General features: G+C 46.2%; 1 protein-coding gene across 1 annotated transcript in view; it reads left to right on the forward strand.

The window, feature by feature from the left end:
- Window positions 1–23,386, forward strand: part of ATP6V0D1 (ATPase H+ transporting V0 subunit d1) — a 34,015-nt gene that overhangs the window by 4,094 nt on the left and 6,535 nt on the right. Inside the window, exons 2-4 of the mRNA XM_066557221.1 lie at window positions 5,290–5,461; window positions 19,370–19,548; window positions 22,462–22,541. Coding sequence (XP_066413318.1) covers window positions 5,290–5,461; window positions 19,370–19,548; window positions 22,462–22,541 — 431 coding nt within the window. The remainder of the gene's footprint in view (window positions 1–5,289; window positions 5,462–19,369; window positions 19,549–22,461; window positions 22,542–23,386) is intronic.

Below are 23,386 nucleotides of genomic sequence, written 5' to 3' on the forward strand. Positions count from 1 at the left end.
GTGTGCTGGGGAGTTTTCACTGACATTCACACAATGATGATTTGTCACTCTCCTCACATCTTGGAGCCCTGTGTGAAAAGCTGACCCCTGTGTGTTGGCACTGTGCAGCAGAACTGACCCCTGGCCCCAAGGGCTTTCTCCTGCCAAAGGAGGCAGAGCCTACAGGCAAGGTGAGATCTGAGGAAAGTACAGACCATTCCTGTCCTCTGAATGCTCACTTCTTGTGTAGCAACAAAACAGTGTCCAAAACGCTGTCCTGCTAATTTTGGTGCTTTGTCCTGCATCCTGTATGGGTGTAACCGCTGGCTGTGGCTGTTTCATCAACTCTCCTGTTAAATCAAGCTTCAGGAAAACATCATTTATTGGAAGAATGATGGCACTTCCATAGCCTGCTAGATCATGGTGGCAAACAAACACTGTGGTCACTGGCTTCCTGTAGGGTTCAGCAGAGGCTCTCTGCTGTTTGTTCTGGCCTCCTTTACCAGGCAGAGACCTGCTTCATGGCTTCTCCTAGCTAAACTTCAAGCAGCAGCTGAGGTCAGCTTCTCAGTACTGGTGCAGCTTCAGCCCTTGTTTGGGTCCTGCCCCTTGTTAGATGATGATGCTGTCTGGGTTTCCTGGCAGGTATTGGTGCTTGGCAGCCAGTCAGTGCTTTCATCTTGTTTTTCCTCAGCTGTCAGCTCCTGCAGCATGAGACTGTTTTCTGCCCTGTTTGTTTTGGTTTCTCAGTGATTTGTTGCCTCTCCCTTATCCTGTGCACTAGGTGCTGGGCTGATGTCCTGACTGGGCTTCTGAGGTTACAGAGTGACTTAGAGCAGTCTGCTTTTGAAGGGGGGAAAAAAGCTTATTGGGGATGCAGGAGATGAGGAGGGGTTACCTTGCCTTTTGGACAGGTTAGGAAGGGGCTGCCTAGTTGAGGGGCTCCTCATGGAACACAACCTGGCTGTGCTGGGTTTGAAGCTCTGAGTGGAGTGAGTTCAGTCCCAGGAAGGGATGGGCTAGAAACACAGGCTGCTCTTTGGGGCTGAGGGCATCTCAAACTGGTGAAAAGTCAGAGGTGAGCTACTGATGGAGGAAAGAGCCAAAGATGATGCTTCTCTGTGTCTCATTGTGGCTCAGATTTGCTGCCTGACAACAGAGAAGAAGAGGTAGCACGTCACTGCTGGTGGTGTGCAGCCACAGGAAAGGTCTTAAATTCTGCAGGGAACAAAGGGTCTCTGAGTTCTTCTTGAACGAGATTTCAGAGAATCAGCTTCAGGAGTGTCTGAGGTGGCTATAAACAGACCAAACAAACAGCAACAAGGCAAATGGTAATGACTGCAGTCTCCTGAAGGGAGACGTGGGCGATGTAGCTCATCTGCAGACTGCTGTGTAATCCCTCGGCTGCTTTACTGCCTCCAGCCTTGGAGATGGCAAATGATATTTTAATTTTTATATAGGCAGTGATGGCCCCAGGTGTTTTGGAGGAAGATGTTGGGGTTACAGCAGATAATTTTTGTGAAAGCATCAGTTCAGCTCACAAGTTGCGGAAGCTGATTCTGTGCCTGTGCGTGAGAAGACAGATCAGTCCTTGCCTGGAAGTGTTTGAGCCCTGAACTTGATTCAGAGCTCTGCAATGCAGTTACAGCAGGCAAGAAGGAAGGGTTGGAAGTCTGAGCTGATGGGGCCATGGATCACTCTGTCTGAACTGGGCTTACAGGAGAGGCTTTGACTGACAGATGTCTGACAGACTAATGGCTTGGTTCCTTGTTATGTCAAAGCAAACTTGCAGGAGAGGATAGTTGCATTAGTGTGGATATAAAGTTTCTTGTGAAGATGTCATCTGAAATGTCCAGGTGTTGGCATAGCAGTGTGTTGATTAAGCTCTGGTTGTGTTTATGGCTCGTGTACAGGCAGCTGCACGAAAACCAGAGGGCCTGATCTGAGAATTGATAGGAGGTGGCTGTAAGTACATGTCATGGTAATCCCAAGCACTACCCTACCCAGCTGAAAAAGACTGTCATTCTGACAAACAGTTGTGTTCTTGCATGAGGCAACTTTCTGGGAGCAGTGACCTGGCCATAATTTCCTAGGTTTTGCGGGAGAGGAGAGAGAACAAAACTTTTGTGGTCATTCAAGTGCTCCCTTGCCAAATGCTGGCTCAGTCTGTTTCATAAAGTGTGTGAACCTTTTGGAAATACGCCAGAACAGGCAAATGTATCTCTTAAAATCAGTCACTGGGTTGAGACCATGTGCTGTTGTTTGTGGGTATCTGGAGGAGCTCATCAGGAGGGGCTGGGCTCTAGCTGCACCTCTCCCTCCCTCCTTTTCAGCAGCAGCTGCGGAAGAGGCACTGCAGAGCCTTGCAGCCAGTGTCTTATCGACCTGCAGCGTGTGGGATCTCTGGCAGCCGCCCCTGCCACGGTGCTGCTCTTGCTGCCAGAGGCCAACTCCAGCTGAGTCCAAGCTTGTGTTAGGAACCTGAGCTTTTGGAGAGCTTGGGGCTTGCTCAGCAGTGAGGCCATTTATTAGTCACCGTGCTACTGGGACAGCTCTTCTGGCAGCAGGTTTGTGAAACCACGGGATTAGTTTGCTCTCATCTGAGAAGCTTGACATGTGAATAGTCCTATTAAAAGCTCCCAAACCCTCTTGGCTGAAGCTTGGTGACTAGCCCAGCAGCTGGAGGAGGACAGGCTAGTGTAAAGCACTGATACACCGTGAGATGCACTGAGTCAGGGTTCATAAATCCCGTCCAATTTTTGGAAAATATGTTCCGTTTTGTCTGCTTGGATGCTAAAGGATTCAGAAAAGTTTAATTCTGCAGTTTGTGGCTGGCCTTCCTTGTAAAAATGAATTCCAAGTGTTATATAAACATGGCCCTTATTCCAGTTGCAACATAATGTGCTGGCTCTTGTGCTGTGGAGTTGGGGGCACAACCCCTTCATGGAGCAGGGCAAAATGTTCCGGCCAAGCAGCTCATGGGAGCTTGCTCAGAGCTGTTGGAGAGCCTGCAAGGCACAACGTGCAGCCTGTGTGCCTCTGGTCTAGATACAGTGCAGCTCTGACTTCCTGGAAGTACAGCAAACTTCTTTTTGTGTCACCGAGTCTGTAGCATCTAGTGACATGATAGCAAAGGAGCTGCTTGCAATCTCAAAAGAAGAGTTTCAAGTTGTGATGACAACAAAACAAACCAATGGTGTTGGACTTGAGGAAACAAGCTTTGGCAGCTTCCCTACCGAAGGCAGATCTGGGAGGATATGCAATAGCTGCTTCCTCTCCAAAGTCCTGTATGCTGCAAAACAACATCACATGCCTTTTTGGGCAGACTTAGCTTCCATTAGAGCTCTGCACAACTACTGGGAACTGCAAGTAGGAGGTATATGAATGCAACTACTGCAGTTCCTGTGCCTTCCCTTGCAATCTGACCTTATGGGTAAATACTCCTACCAGGAGCTTTTCTCTCATATTCATTGAACATGTTAATTGATCAGTTTTGTTCCATGTTTTCTCCAGTTTCTGCTAAAAGCAAACTAGTAAAGTCCTGATCTGTCAGAAACTTATTTTCCACTCAGACTCCAATGTTGATCATTCAAGAGCTTTAAAAAGTGGGACAAAAACTCATTAAGACATAGTTCAGGATTCATAGAGTTATTGAATGGTTTGGGTTGAAGGGACCTTAAAGACCATCTTGTTCCAAGCCTCCTTCCATGGGCAGGGACACCTTCCACTACACCAGATTGCTCCAAGCCCCATCCAACCTGGCCTTGAGCACCTGACAAACTGAGTAGTATTTAAGTCTCTGGCCTTTATTTTCCTTCCCTATAAAGTCCATCTGTTTTCTGTAACACTGAGCAGTGGGAACATCTTTGTAACTACAGAGTGCTGGGTCAAAACCATCTTTACTAGAGCTCCTTGGAAATACCCAGAAGAGTCAGTTGGCTTGGAAGCTGTTTGACCCCTGATCCCTTGGGCTGAGAACAGTATCAAGCTGTACAAGCTCAGGTTGGAGCCTGAGGAGGAGCTCTCCAGCTCTCCATGGCTGGATGTAATGTCAAAAGGCCAAACTCCTCAAAGCAGGCTGAGTGCTTGCTCTGACCTCGGTGCTGTGGATGCTTGTGCCATGATGCTGAGGACTCATATGGCTCAGTGGAAGTGAAAGGTCACCTCAGTAATGCTGCTTCAGAAAAACCGGGGAGAAATGTCTTCTTTTGTTTTCTCTGGATGGTGTGTTCACATCTGGTTTGACTCAACTCTTCCAGCTCCTCTCCTTACCCCATAAAGGTCTTGAATCCCTGGGAGGATGCTTGCTTGCCTAACTGGCCCTCTGAGGTGAAGCTGAAGGGAGATGAACATTGTGTACCAATGCAACGAGTAGAGCTTTGAGGAGTAGGATTGTATGACGTTCCTTAGTTCTGGATTCAGTTTTTCCACAGAGACACTTAAATGCTTTTGGCTCAAACAGTGCTTTTATCTTGACAGAACTCAGCATGTTGTGGTTGCTTGTTGGCCAGGACTGCAGCTTGGTTGGGCACCTGACCTGCAAGCAGGGGTAAGAGAGGAAACAAAGGTTTCCTCTGCTTGAAACTGGAGAAAGGGAAGACTTCTGAGCATGTTCTTCCATCCTGGGCAGGGATTGCCTGCCCTGTGAGGTGGATTTAAATGGCCTTCATCTTCACTAGCTCCTCTCTACCTATTAATGCCTGAATTCTATTTACCAGCACAATTAGCTGGACTGCTTTGATAATGTAAGACCAAGATGGTTTATAATTTCTAAGTTGCCATTTCTGTCTTTTTGGTTTTGAAAGCTTTACAAATGTCTGCACATCACTAGTATCTGGGGAGGCTTGCTGTGCATGCAGTTAGGTTCTTGGTTGTGATTTTTTTCAGAGGAGCCTCCACCCAGAGCCCTTTTGGCTAGACAGAGTGCTTAAGTTATTTGGTTTTTTTCTCCCCCTGGATTTCTAGCAAGTACCTCCTAGAAAATCAGTAAGCTTCCACCTTGACCTAGCAGAGTGAACAGCTGGCACCAGTGTGTGTGCTCAGTCACACAGATGGTGTCACAGATTTGTCTTTAAGACGAAGTAAGGCTGATATGGTGAAACACTGATCTCTTCCTGCATTTGGGTTGTCCATGATAAAACTGAGAACAAATGTAAGTGTTTGACCTAACACATGGGATTTGTCTAGGTGATCTTTCAGAGAAGAGAGTGCCTAGAGAAGTGCTGAGCAGCAGCTTTCTTAGCTATGCTGAAAAAAACCTCCAAACCCAGCCCAAAACCCTCTAGAGTGGAATTTTTCTTTCGTTTTCAGACTTGAAACTGCACCTCCAGAGCACAGACTATGGGAACTTCCTGGCCAATGAAGCGTCCCCGCTCACTGTGTCCGTCATTGATGACAAGCTGAAGGAGAAGATGGTGGTGGAGTTCCGTCACATGAGGAACCACGCCTATGAGCCCCTGGCAAGTTTTCTGGACTTTATCACGTGAGTACCAGCTGGTCATGAGCAGCATTTGAAATGCTGCTGTTCTTCCAGACTTGAGAGCTCTCAGACCACCTTTCTACTCTCAGACCTGTGCCTGCTGTGTTTTATGCAGCTTCTTGAATGAAATGGGTGTGATTGTGTCTGGAGGTCTGAAAGCAGCAGCATCGTATCAATGTGTTATTAAAGGCTTCTGTTCCCAGGGAGCATGTGCTCCGTTGGTACAGCTGCTTGGCTACCTTCCATTGCAACACTGATTCAGTCTCTTAGAGGTACCATTTATCTTTGTCCCTTGTGTTAAATGTTCTTGGTTTTTTAAAACTGTAGTCCTGCTGCAAAACATTGGCATATACCATGTGTGTCCATTACAGGAGTTGCCTGCTAGTTCTAAGCCACTGACAGCCTTCATCGGGGCTGATGTGATTCTGCTGTCCCACCCCATGGGCTCTGACCCCATCCTCTGGCCCCACACAAACTGGTTCAGGGAGTTGAGCTTGCCAAAAATTGAACAACTTTTCCCTTTTGGGGTTGACCTTTGACTGGTTTGTTTTTCTTGGACAGCTTGGTGGGATCCAGCAAATGCCAGCACTAGGGGAAGGCAGGACTTGAAATGAGCAGCAGGGAAACAGAGGGCTGCAGCAGCCTCAGCACGTCTCTGTCAGTTGGTGGAAACACATGGGGCTTCCACAGCAGGTTCAGCTGATGTGAAAAGCTTGAAGTAGCCCAGCAGTCTCGAGATATCTTCTCCCAGAGGTTTTGTACAGGCCTCTGCTTTCCAGTGTGCTGCTCTGGTTTGTTCGGTAACAAAATGGAATTGTTAGTGACAGAGGGATGCTAGTTGTTCTAGCTTGCATCTGAAACAGGGAAGTAAAATTGACTTTTTCCTTTCCTTAGTCTATATTCCTGTAAGCTCTAGTTTAGCTTGCAAATTACACAGCCAATGGTCTCCTCTAACCACCAAGGAGATGCCTCGAGGACAAAAGTGACTTTCTGGTTCGGTAGAGTGTGATTTTAACTTGCATTTCTGAGGAGGAGATCATACTCTGTTCTTAAGTGGGATAGTTAATGTATCACCTCTGGTACAGTGAGCCTGGGCTCATCACAAGTGCTCTGGCAAATGATATTTAATCATGCATTTTTGGCAGTTGTCTGTTATCCTGCTTACCAGCTACAAGTTTTTGAATGATGCAGGCTGATGTAGAAAGATCTTTGTGGTTAATGGAAAAATTTTAAATTTTCATCTGTCTGTGGTATCTCCTGCATTTGCAAATATTGAGTAAACACCTGTCTCTCTGCCACCTGCCTTTGTGTTCACTCCTTTCTGTGTCTGGGTGCTACTGCTATCTCACCTTCTAACCCAGTGGCTCATATCTGTTATTTTCTGTGCCAGTGTGTTAAAGCTGTCTCCTAAGCCTTTCCTGTTTTCTAAGAAATAGTTTTTACTTATAAGCTTGTCAGTAAAATTTCTAGAGTTTTCATGTTTGGACCTAAACATGGAGCAAAACATTACTAAGCTCCCATTTTGCAGCAGTGTTTCCAATGTATGACACAATTTCTAATTCATCATCTTTCATCATCTTAGCTGTATGGAGCAATCTCTTCTATTCTCTCAAACTTAAGTTAACTCTTAAAACACCTCTTTGCCCATCTTGAATTTTCTGTCAAGACATCAGTGCTGTTTGAGCTTGGCAATATTAGGTGGGTGGTCCTCCACTGTTCCTTTTCCTTTGCTGTGTTACAGGATTATGAAAATGTCTGCATGGAATTATCATAATAATCACTAATTCTTCTGTCATATCAGTTTAAAGGCAATGGTTTGGGCAGCACAGCAGCATCTTGCAGACTTTAAAATTTTGCTGTTGCCTAAGAGTCTCACTTTATTAGCAGTGTGTGCCAAACATGAGCTGAATGGTCTCAGACCAGGCCTGCCTTGGTTACACGCTGCCTGACTTGGTAGGAGGGCTATGTATGGCTATGGAAATCCAGTTCCTCTTAACTTCAGTCCTGTTGATCTTTATCCAGTGTCTACATCCACTTGTGTTTTGCAGAAGACCTTAGACATCTTGTGTAATCAGAAAGGCTGGTTCTTACCAGCTGTTGGAATCACTTTTTAAAACTGGTGTTCTGCCCTCAACTAGATTTAACTTTGATCTTATTCTGCTTCTGTCATTCTGATTTTGATGAGTTCTCTACAGCAAAACATGATTCTGTGCAGATGCCTCTGTCTCTTGCTACTGCATAATCTCTTTTTGAATATATTGTTTCTGTTCAGCACAGAATGTTCCTTCCTCAAGTTTGTCTTCACTCTTATCTCTTATTTTCCTTTTTACCCACAAGATTTGCTTTAATGCCATTGTCTGCAGTGCTGCCTAGAGGAAGGCAAAAGGTGAAGCAGGAGAAAGTTCTTTTTCCATATGGAATGTCTGCAGTCTTGTAGAGTCTTTTGTGCAAGGAGGTCAAGTGTTCAGTTGGGTTTTGTTGTGGTTCTGCTGCACCACTGATGGAGGGGTCTCCTCTGGGTCTGCACTCAGCACACCAGTGGAGTATTGTTGAAGTCGAGAAGGTGTTACCAGCTTTGACTGGTCTAAGGTGGGAGCCACTGTCAGGGTATTAATTACTCTAATAACTTGTAATGACTCTACAGGCAGGTTAAAACAAGATACAGTGAACCACAAGGAGTTTGGGGAGGGTGCTGCTTTTGCCCAGTGGGTCTTAGTATCTTCTCTTGATAAACCTAGTATTTTGGTGACAGGCCTAGTAGAAAAGAGGCTTCTTAGGCTGTGACTTCTTAGGCTGCCTTTCAGACTGTGTTCCCTGAAACTGTCCCTTAAGTTGTTGTAGGTCTTGGTTTGGGGCAGGAGACAGAAATTCCAGAGGTTTTGTCTGCTGACAGTGTAAAACTTCCCATGTGTGTCCCAAATAGCTGGAGTGGAGAACAGTCCTCTTTGGAGCTGGTAGCACATACTTGTGCCAGTGGTTTTCATCTAGCACAGGCATGTATGGAGGCAGCACTGTAAAAATGTTCAGCCAAAGGATGTTGGCAGTGCTGGGGATTTTGTGCTTGTGCACCCAGAGGTACTGTGTCATCCTGCCTGGGGGACACTGGCACCAGCCTTTGCCTCTTGATTTTTCATTCTGGGTGCACACACATAGGCAGGGAATGATTTATCTTTGCCTTTTGAACATGCCTATTTCCCACTCCATTCTTTCAGGGTAGTTAATGAGAACTGAGCAGGAAATGATAAAGACTGCTCCTGGTAGATGGCTCAAGGCAATTGAGGCACCAGGTGGTGAGAAGAAGAAATTGTACTCAACTGGATGTATCTATGTGCTAAAAGTATACAGGCTGAAGTGAAATAAAAAATAGCAGAAAGATGTGGAAAGTTTGAGCACGACTGGAAAGCTTGAGTTCACTGAGACCTCTTCTGAGTTGTAAACAGAGATTTTTAACATTGAGTGGGATTGTAGGAGGTGTGTCTGGCTCAAATTGGAAGGAAATGTTTTGTAGCATGTCCAGTTCAGCTTTGAAACTCATTGCTGCTTGGATGTCTTTGTATGTACTTACCTTTTTGGCCTTCTTAAGACTCCTGGATAACCTCATGTAAGATGGGCCCACTGGGGCCTCTTAACACTCATTGGTAGTGACCACGCTGTGCATGGCTGATGCCAGGAGGTGGATCAAGCACTTAAAAACCAGTCAAGCTTTCTCCTTCCTGAATGTCCTGCTGAACCTTTGAGGTGGTTTTGAGTGGATCATCGGGTGACTGTTGTGCTTGTTTTCTGAGGATGCTCTGATCTGACTCAGGACACATTGCTGAGATCTGGGGAAATGTCTGACTGTGGGAGCAGCTGTGGTCCTTGTCTCCTCTGGCCCCAGCACCAACCTGCCAGGAGCCATGCCGTTTGTCCCAGGTGGAATGATACCGTGTCATTTCACTTGCCTCTTTGAAGCAGCCCCTGCAGTAAGTGAGGCCAGGGAAAGGAGAAGGAGCAGTGGGGGCGGTGCAGGGGCTCTGGAGCAGAGGGTGCGCGCTCCATGCCCGGCTCAGGGAGGGGAGGCCGCGCTGCCGGTTGCTTGCCGGAAGGTGGCACTCCAGCCCCGTGCTTCCTGTCCCCAGGTGCACAGCCAGCGGGGTGAGGATGTTCACCTGAGGAGGTGGGCAGGAGTTAACCTCTATCCGAGCACAGGAGAAAGGACAGTGTTTAAAAGCACAAGAACCAAAACTGACCCCAAAACGCGGCTAGGCAGCAACCCCAAAGTAAGGTCTTTGTTTCCCGAGTCACTTGCTGACACAGATTTTTTTTTTTTTTTTGTCCTGTTATGCTCCTCTCCTGGCACCACACTGACTCTTTCCTGGCTCTGGTTCTCTCCAGGAACTCTTCTGTGGCAAGTGTTGTGTTCTTATACCAAAATAAGGGAAATCAGCCAACTTCCTCAATTTGTTTTTTCAAGTGGTGGCTGTAGCTGGCAGCCTCTGCCACTGCAAGCAGAAAGCTCAGCTTGCTGAGCTGCTGCAGTCTCTGTAACACACCTGCTAGCTCTGCATCTTGCCACGCAGCTCCTTGCTGGAAGTCTGCTGGTGCTTCCCCATGTCTTTCAGCCAAGCAGTGGAGGTTCTGAGTGATAGGCACAAATTGTCTGTTAACATCTCTGCTCCAACACAAACAATGGACTGTTCAGCTGGGGGAATGCAGTGATGTTCTGTAGGGCAGCAACAAACAGGTATTAAGTGTTCTTGAAACAGCAAAAGCCACTTCCTGAATTCAACAAGCACATATTGACTTGTGGGATGGAAGTGGGTTTTAGGTTCTTCTTAGTGATGTGCTGCCTTGCCTTTCTGTACAGGCTTTGTTCTTTGTGTTAGCCTGACAGAGTGCCATGGCTTGTCTCTCCTTCCTTCCAGTGTTCCTGAATATGGTTTAGATAGGAGCAACGTTATGATAAAGAATCCTGACTCCAGCCTGCTGTAGCCTGATCAGATTGTCAGCTTTTGTCTTTTTCCAGTGGCAGGGAAAAGGGTTTTGTGGGTTTTTTGGGTTGGTTTGTTTGGTTTTTGTTGTGTGTGGGTTTTTGTTTGGGGTTTGTTTTGGTGTTTTTTCTCTCCCCATTTCTTCAGCAGTCTCTTCCCTGCTCTGGGAAGTCTGGCTTTGCAGCAGACCAGTGTCAAGGCCCTGGCAGCTGTTGGGCCCCTTGAGCCCTCTCAGCAAACTGATGGGCAGAGAAGGGTTTGGTCTTGTCTCCAGTGGGGGAGCTGCTGGCAACTGTGGGCACTGAGTGTGCCGTGGGAGTGAGGGCTAGGGGCAAGCTGGGTCTAAATACATTTTCCAAATCTGTGATCAAGCCTGTCATCTAGAGGACAGACTAGGTCATCTTTTATCTTTATCTTACCAGCCTGCGAGGGCTGGGAACCAGGTTCTTTTTTTGCCCCGAGGATGCAGCTGGGAACTTGGCTTTCAGTATGTTTTTGTGGTCACAAGATGTGTTTTTGATGAGGCTGCATGTACCTTTTCCCCTTGTGTGTGCCTTTTCTTCACTGACACTTCCCTCTGTTACCTTCTCCCTGACCCAGTCCTGCTCTGCCTCCCCCCTGCACTGGATAGATCTAGTTTCTGCTGCACAACTTTGAATTCAATTTTAATTTTGCAGCAGTGGTTTTTCTGGAGCCAAATTTTTCAATTGCTACTTAAGCTGAAGAGCACTAATCTTCTCTGGAGTAGGAAGTTGCCTATCTTCATTCTAAATGTACTGGAGTTTGCATCCTGGCATAACTGTGGAGGTTACAAAATATGACTGCATCCTTTTGAAATCCTTTCCTGCAGAAGGAAAAAACCCTTCAAATGCTTTAGGTGTAGTTCATTGTGACAAGTCCAACAGTCTGAAGGATCTTTCCTAATGCTGCTGCATTTAAAATTACATTATACTATTTCACTCAGGTTCTTTGGTGGCAGTGAGGTTAGGAAGCAAAATTTACCGTAGTGGCTGGGGATTCTGCAATAAAAGGTTTAAGAGCCTTTTCTGGCAGAGATTGTTTTGGCAAAGCAGCACAGGTTTCTGACAAACAGCTTCCGTGTTTGCAGGGAGTGCAAAGTTGAACTGATAAGCCAAGTTCTTGGAGGGATTATGCAATATTCAAAATTAGAGGGCATAGCTAATGGTCTGGAAATGATCAGAGATTTGTGTCCTCTGGATGGTGGCATCAGAGCTGCATCTGCTCACCTGCATTCCCAAAGGATGCTGTTCTCATACTGGTTTCCCAGAACCAATGTCTGTGGTGATGGACTGGGTTGCATGGTGGTGACTGTGGGAGTCATGGTGTGAACTGCGGGTGCCCCCATTAGAAAGGGAATCTTTGGAAGGTGTGTTTCACTGTATATTACATTAAAATACTGCCTTTTTTTTTTTTTCTGATGTCTGAAAAACATTTCATTTGGCCAGTGGATTTGAATGGGAACAACCTAACTGTTCTGCTATGGAGTAGCACTGTTCTTCACAGTGTGTTACCACAGTGCCTGGCAAACAGTGAGCACTGGTAGTGATCAGAAAAGCTAACAAAATGTTACTGGTGGCAGTAAAGATGCTCAGAAAGTGAGTGATGAGCTCCAGATTTCAGCCTGTGTGTCACTAAGGGAAGTCTTCAGTGAAACTCTGCAGAGTCTGATAAAGGCCTCTAGCATGCAGGCTCTGGGTGATTAGGTGAGAATTTATTGCCCCTGGATATCATCCCTGTCCAAGCTCATGCAGTGTCATCCACAGGCAGTGTGTGGATTTCTGTATCTTCTTGGGCTTTGTTTAAAGCTGAGTTTCTCTGGTGAATCTGCAGTTTGCCTGAACAGTCCTTGTACTTCCCCCATGCTCCTTCTTACAGTCTTTTCCTCAACAGGCTGAAGAAAATGTCTGTTAGAGGCATAAAACAAGAAGGGAAGAGAGTGTGTGTATTAGGAGGTTATCAATGCTGCTCAAATCAATTTGTGTGACTGCAGCTTTTCCAGAAGAAAACCCATGTGCAGTGCCTTCAGCTGGGTGTGTACTCACTAAGCAATTCTGTTTACATGTAACACGCTTCATTCCTCGACTGAAACCATTCCCAAGGTATTGCATGCTTGACCTTAACAGCTTTTGTTTTCCTTTTACCTTTCCATTGATTTGCCTCACCCAATACTCTAGACTGACAAGTTCAGCCCAGAGAAGGTCTGGAGGCCAAGAGCACTACTTCTGAAGGCTTCCTGGGGGCATCTTGGGTCCTAGTCCCCTCTCCCAGGTCTATTCTGTAAGCTAGTTTGAAGTCTAGCAAACACTTGTGTAGAGCTTTGAATAAGTACCACAATATTTAGAGGCTGAGCTAAATCTTGTGTCTACCTCCTATGGTTTACTGCATGGAATGTGGGTTGATGAATTTGCTTGGCTTCTGCTGGCATCAGGTCTGTATGCACAGAGATGTTCTGCACATTGGCTGGGTCCAGACCACACATTCACTCAGAAGCAGGTAAAGGCTTTTTAGGCCTCTAAACTCATTCAGGTTTCTTAGCTACTAGAGACAGTTTGGGGGATAATGTGACCAGTGCAGCCTTTCCTCTTATTTTATATCCATGAAATGTTGTGGGGTTTGTGCTTTACAGGTAAGATAAGAAAAACTTTATGCAAGTTTGACTTCTGCAGCTGGTCCCTGGGAAAGCAGCATGATTACATGGTTTTGGTCAATATTTAAAATTTAATTAGGACTCAAGTCTGTTCAACATGGTGCAGAGTGCTAGGGCTCAGTTTTGCATATCAGCCTTGTATTTCTCAAACTTTGAGACATCAAGTTTAGGTAACCAGAGATTCTTGCACCCGGCTGCAAGGTGCTCAAAACATTCCCTGATGTTTCAAGGGGTTTTTACACATCAGAAACATTGAGTCAAATTCACAAAGCTTTAAAATTAAAAGTATTTCTTGCAGCTTTTTTCTCGTTAGTCTTTAATGCAGCCAAGACTGTATCACTGCATGTAAGTTAACAGATGATACCAGTGGAAAACTGAGGTCAGTATCCCTAGAGACCTAGACTAGAGGATGGTGAAAATCATGTGGAGATACAGCTAAATTTAGATTAATGCTGAGAACATTCCTGGATACTTGGTTTTGAAAGGCTGCCACAGCCTCTGTAGTACTGTGAAGTTATAACTCTGCTCTCAAATGGTCTTGTTGATCTAAGTTTAGCAGAGCACCCACTTCCTGGCTGAGCGCCCTTGGTTTGTGGTGGCAACCATGAAATTCTCAGCTTTCTCTTTGGCAGGTTCACCAGTGTAGCACTTAGGTATGGTTTGTATTGGTGTGACTCTAGGAAGGACAGTGTGCAAAGGTAGGAAGAGACCAGCAAGGGCACTTTGAGCAGAGATCATCACACACTGCATCTGCTCTTGCTGTTCCCTGGACTGTCTGAGCTTCTGCTGCAATGAGAGGTAGAACTGCTGCTGATCTGACCTGTTCTAATACGAGCTGAAAAACCGATTAAAGGATTTGACTCTGTTCACATCCATTGTCCATTACTCAAACAAGTCTCAGTGAGACACTGAGATCTTCCTGATGTGCAACATTCCTCTCCTTTCCAGATCAGGACATCTGTGCAGTTATTTACTAATGATCTTAAGCTGACCCCACAGATACAAACATCTCAGCTGTTGGCACTATTCTTAGTGTCAGCCACTGCTCTTTTGGGCTTTGAAGTCTGTGTGTTGCTTTCCCCCGTGGCTGCTTAACATTTGGAGCTTGAGAGAGGTGTGACAAGTGGCTCTGTGTACCAGCACAGTATCCAGTGGGATATAGATGGATCTGTGTATTTATGCACAAACCCAAGGAAGCAGCAGTAAAAGAGCCTGAAACTTTTTCCCTAAGTTACTTCTCCCAACACCCCCTGAGTGTGTGAACTGAATGAGCTGCAAGAGGGAAGTGCTAGATGCTAAAGTGACTATAGTCAAAACAACTTCATTATCTTTTAAAGCTGTCTCTGGAATTCATGCCGAGTTCAGAGCACTGCTCTGATCCCACTGGAAATTTTCCTTTTTCGTCCCAAAATAAATTCATGCTTCTATAGTAATCTGAGTAACTGCCCAATGCAGTCACATAGGAACTTTGGCCTTGCTCACAGTAGTCTGAGTTAATGTCTAATGCTGGTTTTGGAAAGCATTAAAGCTGCCTGAGCAAGGCAATATCTTAACCCATCCCAACAAAACCCCTGCTATGCACCTCTGCATTGGCCCACTACTGTCTGTTGGCTGTGACATGGAGGGCTGTCCTCATGATCCTTTGCAGAGCAGCTGTTTGAGCTACAGTTTTGGCTTTACTTTTGGAGGATCCCTGAGAATCTCAGGTCATGCAATATTCCATCATTAGTCATGCTTTGTGACTACTTGCAGTATTGTTAACGGTTTTTTTAGTATCCTGGAAGAGAAAGCAATAAAAGACCAACCTATCTCTGTAGGACAATGACTCTTTATGATTAGATTAGATTAGTAAGTGGAGGAGGGAGAAGCTGTAACTGTTTTGGGGTCACTGCCTTGCAGGGCTGTGCCTGAGTGCCTTGAGGCCAAATTGTAAATGCCCCATATGATGAGTGCTCATGCATTTCATGTGCTCCCATGCTAAAACAACCTTTCCCAATATTCAGTGGGCCACTGCAGTCTTTCTTGCATACCTCATTTATCAGAGTTAAGTAATGCCAGAAGGAGAAAACATACATTGTCAAAGTGCTTGTGTTCTACTCCTGCTTGATTCTGCTCCATAGCTACCCATGGGTGACTTTGTCAGGATTTAGCTTCTGGGGGCTGGCTCTCCCCTCTGCTCTATGAGGGTTCTCTGCTGTGTCTGCCTGAGACCTTACCTCCCAAAACCAGCAGTGAGCATGAACTCTGGCCTGCTGCTGCTGGAAGGAAGATTTCCCCCACCAGTGCCTCTCTTTTGGCTTCTCTAGGCATATCCTAGCCTGACTTTGTTCTTGTTATCTGAGTGTCACCCAATGCATGTTGTTCTGCAGTAGGAATCGCTGGAGGAGCTAAGATAGTGGCTCCAGTTGTCTCAGACTTCAGGAAGCTGTAAATCATTGTCTCTGTCCTGTTCTGGGTGATGCTGAGGATATTTCTATGTTTGCTGATTCTTTTTGGTCCCTTAATAAGAAATTATACTCTCCTGTGAGATGTTGCTAACACTTCTCAGTATTGACTAAAATTGTATTTCTGTGAAGGTGAATTTCTGGAATATATGACACCTCTGTTCAGTGAGTGACAGGAAGAGTTATGCCCGGTGTAACTGTGCATGTCCAACTCTGGCTGGTTTTGTGCCCATGTCCCCAGATGAGCAGAAGGCAGCTCAAAGCAGGAGTGTAAAACACCTTTGTGTGCAAGAGAGTTTTGCTGGCAAGAGGCCATCCAAGTGGGCTGAAGTAAGGCTTCATGGTGTTGCAAGTGACAAACTACTTTTATTTTCTTCTATATGTCCCAGAACATGGTCCTCTTACTAGCTGCACTGAGAGCTAGAGAAGGTTAAAATGCTTTTGGAGGGCTCTGAGCAGGCATTAATCAGGAAAGCTGAAACATTTGTAGCTGGTCAGAACTTCATAGGAGATGAGGAAGATGACAACAAACGTTGCTCTATTACACAAGTAGTTGGAGGTTCTTAGAAACACTGCTGCTGCTGTACTTAATCTATTTCTTTGGGCCTGGGAGGAAATGCCAGCATAGCCAGGACCTCTCCTGTGGTCTTGGGACAGGTTTGCTGATGGAGGCAGATGGGTCCTTGTTGAAACCTGATACAGCAATGTGACTGTTGCCCCTTCCACAGATGACAAGAGGCTTTTCTGGCTGCCCTGGCACTGGAAGACTTGTCCTGTAGCTATGAGTGGCTAAGCTGTGATTGGTTTTATTGGGATGAAGTAAGGACTGAATGTGAATGAGGATTGTTTGGCCTTGCTTGAAGTAAATGGAGCTATTGTGAGTGATTAGGTAGTGCTGCTGGTGTCTGCCTGGCCTTAACAGGTACAAGAAGACCTTTGTCCTGCCATATTTGCCTTGTTGTTGTGAAGGTTTGAAATGCTTTCAGGAGGGAAATTTGAATGAGAATTCCCCTTCTGTCTCACACATATTGACTCTTCCTGCAGGGATGAGTCCATTGACAGCAAGATTTAAGGAGGTGAAGTAATCTTTAAGACAGTTGGTGCTTCCATGGCATTTTGGCTATAGACCGTGCATTTCCCAGACCTCCCTGAAGGATGAGGAAACAGTCAAGTTAAGGGGTATAAATTAAACAGGGATGGCCATGCTTTGCTGTCTGGCACTGGAAGCCAGCTGGATTGTCTTTCTTGAGACTATCAGTCCAAAAGAAGGAGCTTCCATGTGTGAAGAGGCTCAGATTTTGGCAGCTTTCCCAAAACCTGGCTGTGGTTTTTGTGCTGAGCTAGACTGGGAAGGCATGAATGAGCTTGGTGGGACTCCAGTGAGCTGCTCTGAAGACCTGAGAGCAGTAGGGCTCCAGACACTTCTCCTCAGTTCCTTTTTTGTACAGTTGACGTTGGCCAGGCTCCTTGCAAATACCTTGTGGAGAGTGGTAACTGTAGTAAACTGGGGATAGGAAGGAGGTGTGCTGCCATACATGTCTGTATTTCCTTACCTATTCCTTCACTGTAGGCTGAGTTAAAATAACAAATTTGGTCTGGTTGTATATTATTGCCTTGCTTTGTTGAGAGAAGTGCTGGCCATGGTCTTTCCTTAAAGCTACTGTGTTGCACTAAGGAAACTTGAATGTTGAGGGCAGATGGTGGAGCTGGGAAATGATCTTCTGTATCCTTGTTCTGGTGCACCTCATGGAGAAGCATCTGTGTTAGGGTGCAGATGCTTTTATTTACCAGGAACCAGCTGCTTACTGCAGGAGACTTACCTCAGTTCTCATAAACAGGCCCTTCTTGCTGTCCTGGAGATTGCAGTCATCTCCATGGTGAGAGCTGCACAAACAGGAGGGAAGATAATGACCTTGCAGATTAAAGGGCAAAAGGAGGTTTCCTAGTACATGAAGCTTGTACTGATTGCCCTGGTTCTAGATTGAACCAGGAAAGGCAGGCTGTGAAAAAAGAAGGGTGCTCTGCAAAAATCATAGGGCCAGGAGGTGCATTACTCAGCCTTGCAGTGTGGAGAGAAAAAAGCAGCACCTGTTTGAGGAACTAAGGTGTGGATTTGATGTTTTCATGGACGTGCCCTTTGAGCATATTTGAGAGGCAATCAGCCCATCTAATAAAAACTAGCAAAATCTGCCTTTAACTGGCTCTGCTTACCTGCCTTTGATGTGGTTAAAGGGAAGCAGGTCTGCACTGTGCTCTTTGTTAGCTTGGAAATACAAAGACCAGCAGCATCCCAGTGTGTCTGTCAAACATCACCAGAGCCTTGCCATGTCTGTCTTTGCCTCCATCTCAGGATGCTGGCCTTAAGTTCCCTTTCTTCAGTACTCAAGTACCGGTGGGAAGCCTGACTCTCTACAACTCCAGATGTGCATAGCTCCTTTTGCCATTCTAGTTCAGGCCTGATCTCATTTGTTTTGTAGCAGCTCCTGCCAAGGAGCTTCTTCAGGTCTTTTCCATCATCTAACTTTTTAGAGTTCTAGGAGTGAGATCAAGGGAGTGTAAAATGCCACATACCCTGCTCTTGAGCATCTGTGCCTCTTCCCTGTGATACTCAGGGATATGTGCAAAAACAACTTCTGCTGACTAAAAAAAACCCCTCATGTCACTTGATGTTTATCAAGTTCTCAGCTTGGTTGGCTTGTGGCTTAGCTGGTGGTGAAGATGCCTAGAGTATCACTGCTGTTCTTGCTGGGGACACTTGCTATTTACGTGATGCCTCGATCCCTTGCTTGGACCTTCTACTTGGAGAAGGTTACCAGCCTTTTATGTGTTCCCAGTCTTCAGGCTTGCTATGTCTCTCTTCTCTGGCTGGACTGGAGTACTGGGAGGTGTTCTTTCTCCTCTGCTCAGGGGAGGCCTCACCTGGCATGCTATGCCCAGTTCTGGGCTGCTCAGTTCAGGAGAAAAATGGACATATTGGAGAGGAGGGCTACAGAGGGCTTGTGTTGGTGGAACTTATGCCAGGTACTGTGATTCCAGATTGAATGTCCCATTGCTGCAGTGCCAAAGACTGAATCTGCTAATCCTGAACAACATAAGTGGAGAACTTGGTTTGGGGTGTCATAACTTGGGCTAATGCGAAGAAGTTTGTAGCTTTTGGTGTAAGGTGTGAAAAACCTTGTGTGTAGTTTCTTGAGGGTGTGAGAGAAGGTTGTGCCAAAGCTGCCAGTCCTGTTGTTGTTGGAATGGAGTGAGGCGGCGGAAATGTGACCCTTCCTCCTTTCACTTGGCAAGATGGAGCAGCGTTGCTGGCACTGAAACTGGAGCCAGGCTCCTCTTGGAGGTGTGTGGGGTTAGAATGAGAGACAGTAGACAGATGACCATGGGGGAACGTTAGGGAAAGCCTTTCATTGCAAATGTGCTTGGATGCTGAAGCAGAGCCCCAGGGAGGTTGTGAGAAACACATCCTTGCAAGTAATTCAAAGTTCATATGAACATTCAAAAGTCTTTTTGCCTGAGCAGTTAGAGCTGGCCATGCTCAGAGCAGGGTATGGGGCCAGAGACCTCCAGAAGTCAGTTCCAGTCTAATGCTCTTCAGTAGTAGGTGGTACCCAGATGGTGTGGTTCAGCTGTGGCATAAATCACAGCCTGGGATTATGCCTGACTGCCTTCTCCTAGGCTGGCATGATAAACAGATGCTAAGGAGGTGCCTTAGTACTTCTTTGTGGGAAGCGTGCATCTTTCTGGAGATGTTCACGAGGAGATGATGTGTGCCTGTTGCTGGGTTTCATATCGTATGCATTGTTTCAGTCTTTCTCTTTCATTCCTCCAGGTACAGCTACATGATTGACAATGTCATTCTGCTGATCACTGGGACTCTGCACCAGCGTTCCATCTCCGAGCTGGTGCCCAAATGCCATCCTCTGGGAAGTTTTGAGCAGATGGAAGCTGTGAACATTGCTCAGACACCTGCAGAGCTTTACAATGCAATCTTGGTGGACACTCCCCTGGGTGAGTGGAGCTGTTCAAAATACCTTTCAGCTGTCCATGGTGGAACAGATGTCCCTTTCTCCCCCAGTCTGACTATCTCCAGCTAAGCCTAAGTTGTGCTCCAGGAAGACAAAGTGGTGGGTAATGCACAGCTGTGGCTGTACTGCTTTGGTGGCTGGGCTTGAGTTCAGGTTTATGTCTGTCCTAAGCTGTCTTTTCCTCTGGAGGACCAGCTACCTCTCTGTGCCCTTTGATCAGTGTCCAGGCCATCACAGTGGTAGGGCAAAGTGCTGGACAGTTTGGTTTTTGTGAGCCAGGCCTTGAGTCTCCTTAGTGAAAAGCTATTGGGTCTTCTGCTGGAATGAATCATTTGATTTCTAGCACTTTTAGTTGGGCCATTAGGTAATTTCTAGTATACAGTTTTTAAAGATAATTACAGAGATCTGCACATGCCCAGTCTTATTCTGGGACTACTAAAATTAGCACTAGTTAAATAAAAGCCCTTTATGTAAACAAAAAACAAACCCAAACAACCACAGCAAAACAAAGAAATCTCCAAAAGCCTTTTAAAACTCATTTTATAGCAGCATCCTGGACTGAGATATATTGTCTACAGGCTTGTTTAGGAGGCACATAATGCTAAAACCAAGTGTCTTATGAAGAGCTAGTCAGACAGATCTGCTCTTTAAAGATAAAAGGTGTAGGAAGTGGTTCTGGAGAAAATATGGAAGTCTTTGCAGTAGTAGGGGAGGTAGTCACAGGTGACTTTCTAGTTTAGCATCTGTGGGCAAAAACGTAAGGAGATATGCCTGAGTCAGTGATTAGTCATTCTTTTGGGGTTGCTAGAAAGAAGAAAACACTCTAAGTCATCATGCTATCTTTGATAGAAATAGTTGGCTTTGGAACTGAAAGTGCTTTTGTAAATGCTCTGTGTTATAATGGGGCAAATGAAGTAGTCATCATGGAAAAATGACTTGTGGCCAGTAAAGAAGGGAGAACCTGCCTCAGGAGATCTGGGTTGCAAGGCAGGGCAACAACAGAGCAGGAGAACTGAGGCTCTGCATGCAGCTGAGTTGAGCCCACTGTGGGGATGATGTGTGGGAAGAAAATCCTCCTCACAAGTAAGTGGGAACCTTCCCATTTTGGTAAGAAGATAGAACAGAGTATTTCAGAGATATTATCTCTGAGACCTTAAGGCTTCCAGCAGAATATGGAGTGAAAATGCCCCATGTCAGTGTTGAGGTGCTTCTGGACAACAAGGCAGGCAATTGAGGGTCTTTGCCTCTTGCTTTCATGTACTTGTACATGAGTTGGTTTTGCCTGCTCCAGCCCTGCCTGAGCTAGCTTCTCCAGACCTTTGCCCTGGCCATGCCCTTGGGGCTGTGTACCAACCAGTGTGGCATTTCTTCAGCAGGGGAACATGGGGAGTAGCTGTGTTGCCTAAACAAGCAGGCATGCAGGCTTCAGTTGTTTAACTTGCACTCTTTCCAGTGACCACACGCAAAGAAACAGCAGCTCTATCTCCTAAAAGGACTTGAGTAGCTACGTGGCTTGGTGGGAATGCCTAACCCCAAATGGCTTTCATAGGTTAACAGGGCTGTAAGCTTAATTTGGGATATTGGAGGGCCAAGAACTGAAATAGCTGTGTACTCATTCCTCAGCTACTCTGAAGTAGCCACTGCTTAGCTCTCCAGGCTGGCCAGCACATCCTGCAGTAAAAACCAGTCCTGGCACACACTGTTTGCATTTTTGCCAACCATCGGGAGCAGCGTTCCCCCGGACACGTGGCATTGTCCTCTGGTGCTGCAAAGAAACTTCTGCAGAGGTTAACCTCTGTTCAGGACCCTCCAGACCCACACTGTGGCTGCTGTTCTTCCAAGCAGCTCATGCTATAAAAGTGGTGCAGGCCAGAGGTGTGAGCCTGCATTGCAGCTGGTTTGTTGTACAGAGCAGAGCACTGGTCAGTTCTCAGCATGGCTGTGGTGCCTGTTACCCACAGCTGCACTGTGTAAGCTGAGACAGATCAGATTTCTCTTTGTAGCAAATTCAGCAAAGTTGGTTACTGAGTGAGAGTTGAAGTCAGGAAGTCCTGTCAATGGGTTTTATTGTACCACTCGTTTGCATTTACACTGTAGATGTACAAGACTCATCTATATCTGCAGCTTGCAGCACCTGTTTGATCTGAAATCTGTGTTCTTTAGGTGGCAACAACTTCTCCAACTCCCTCCCAGGGGTACTCTGGCAAAGTATGTAGGGCTAAGCATCCTACCAAGTCCTAGTAATTTATTCTGTCTCCTGTTACTAACTTTCAGCTAGAGAAATAAAAGCCCTTGGAAGAAGTGGAAAATGAGACTGATAGACTTGACCAGGAGAAACAACTCCTGACTCCAGCCATGACCAGTGTCATGGGCTATATGAGCTATGGCATCATCATACCTTAATCCCCACTAAGATATTGTAGAAGGAGGGAGAAGCATCAGCTCCTTGTGTTTCACTAGCTGCTGTCTCACAGGTTCTTAAGCACTCCTGCAATGCTGTAGCAGGCAGTTCAAAGCTGCCTTGTCACCTCCAAGTGCCTGCATCTGGGAACAGTTTGGGGACTGCTTATGTTTAAATACAGGCTTCTCTATCACTGATGCTGGGGGCTAGAGCTGAGAATTTCTGCTGGGAATAGGCTGTTAACAAAACCATGGGACTAAGGGGTAAAGAAAGATTTTCATATGAGAACCCCAGAAATTATTATGGCCTAAGGAACCATGGTGGAGCCTGAGGTTTTGAGTCATGACAATTTGGCTGCTGAAGATAAGGGCCAGGCCTAGGAGGGACAAGCTCAACACAGGATGTGCTTCTGCCTGGTATTGTTGAGGAGTCTGGAAAATGCTGAGCATGGCTCTGGTTAGGGCAATGCTAACTCTGTCTCTGGCTCTGTTTCAGCTGCTTTCTTCCAAGACTGCATATCTGAACAGGACCTGGATGAAATGAATATTGAAATAATTCGAAACACGCTGTATAAGGTAAATGAGTCACAGAGTCGCAGAATGGGTTTGGTTGGAAAGGGCCACAGTGGGTCATCTGGTTCAACATCCCTGCTCAAGTAGGGCTATCCCAGAGCACAGGATTGTGTCCGGATGGTTCTGGAATATCTCCAGTGAGGGAGGCTCCACACCCTCTCTGGGCAAACGGTTCCAGTGCATGGTCATCCACACAATGAAAAGGTTCTTCCTCATATTCAAGTGGAAGTTCTGTGCATCAATTTCTGCCTGTTGCCACTTGTCCTAGTGCCCTCTCCTTCCTGAGAAAGGAAGGAGATGTAAACTTCCCTATTTATTCCTGGTGTGGTGATTAAACATGGCCAAAACCTCCTTGCATCCATTGGAAAGTAAAGATAACACTCCTGGAGGGGCCTTACATCTGATCACACAGCTCTGCTGAGTCAGGGCACCAGAGCTAGGCAGAGAGGATTTTCTCAGGAGTCTGTGCAAGAGATTTTGCAGAGGTTGTGTCTTTGAATTTACTCATGCCCCAGGCAGGCAGGAGAAGTCTGCTCCCTTACCACACGGGTTCAGAGGTGCAGTTAACTGCATTCACAGTGACTAAACTTAAACTTGGTTGAAGGACTCCCATTGGCTTTGCTCCTTGTCTTGAGCCTTTCCCAAAGACCTTCCCACTGTCTGCTCAAGCCTTCTGTGGCTGTGATTAGGTTTAGATGTTCTTGGTAGAGCAGTGTGAAAGATGCAGGCTGGGGAGAGTATTGGCAGAGAGATGTGGAGGGGGCTAAGGATCTCCTTGTCCTGACTGTCATCTCCTCTGCAGGCTCTGTCTGGTTTTAGCTGGCAGTGTTGAAGCATGTGTTTATGTG

This window comes from Molothrus aeneus, chromosome 11, assembly GCF_037042795.1.
Source record: "Molothrus aeneus isolate 106 chromosome 11, BPBGC_Maene_1.0, whole genome shotgun sequence".
Taxonomy (NCBI): Eukaryota; Metazoa; Chordata; class Aves; order Passeriformes; family Icteridae; genus Molothrus; species Molothrus aeneus.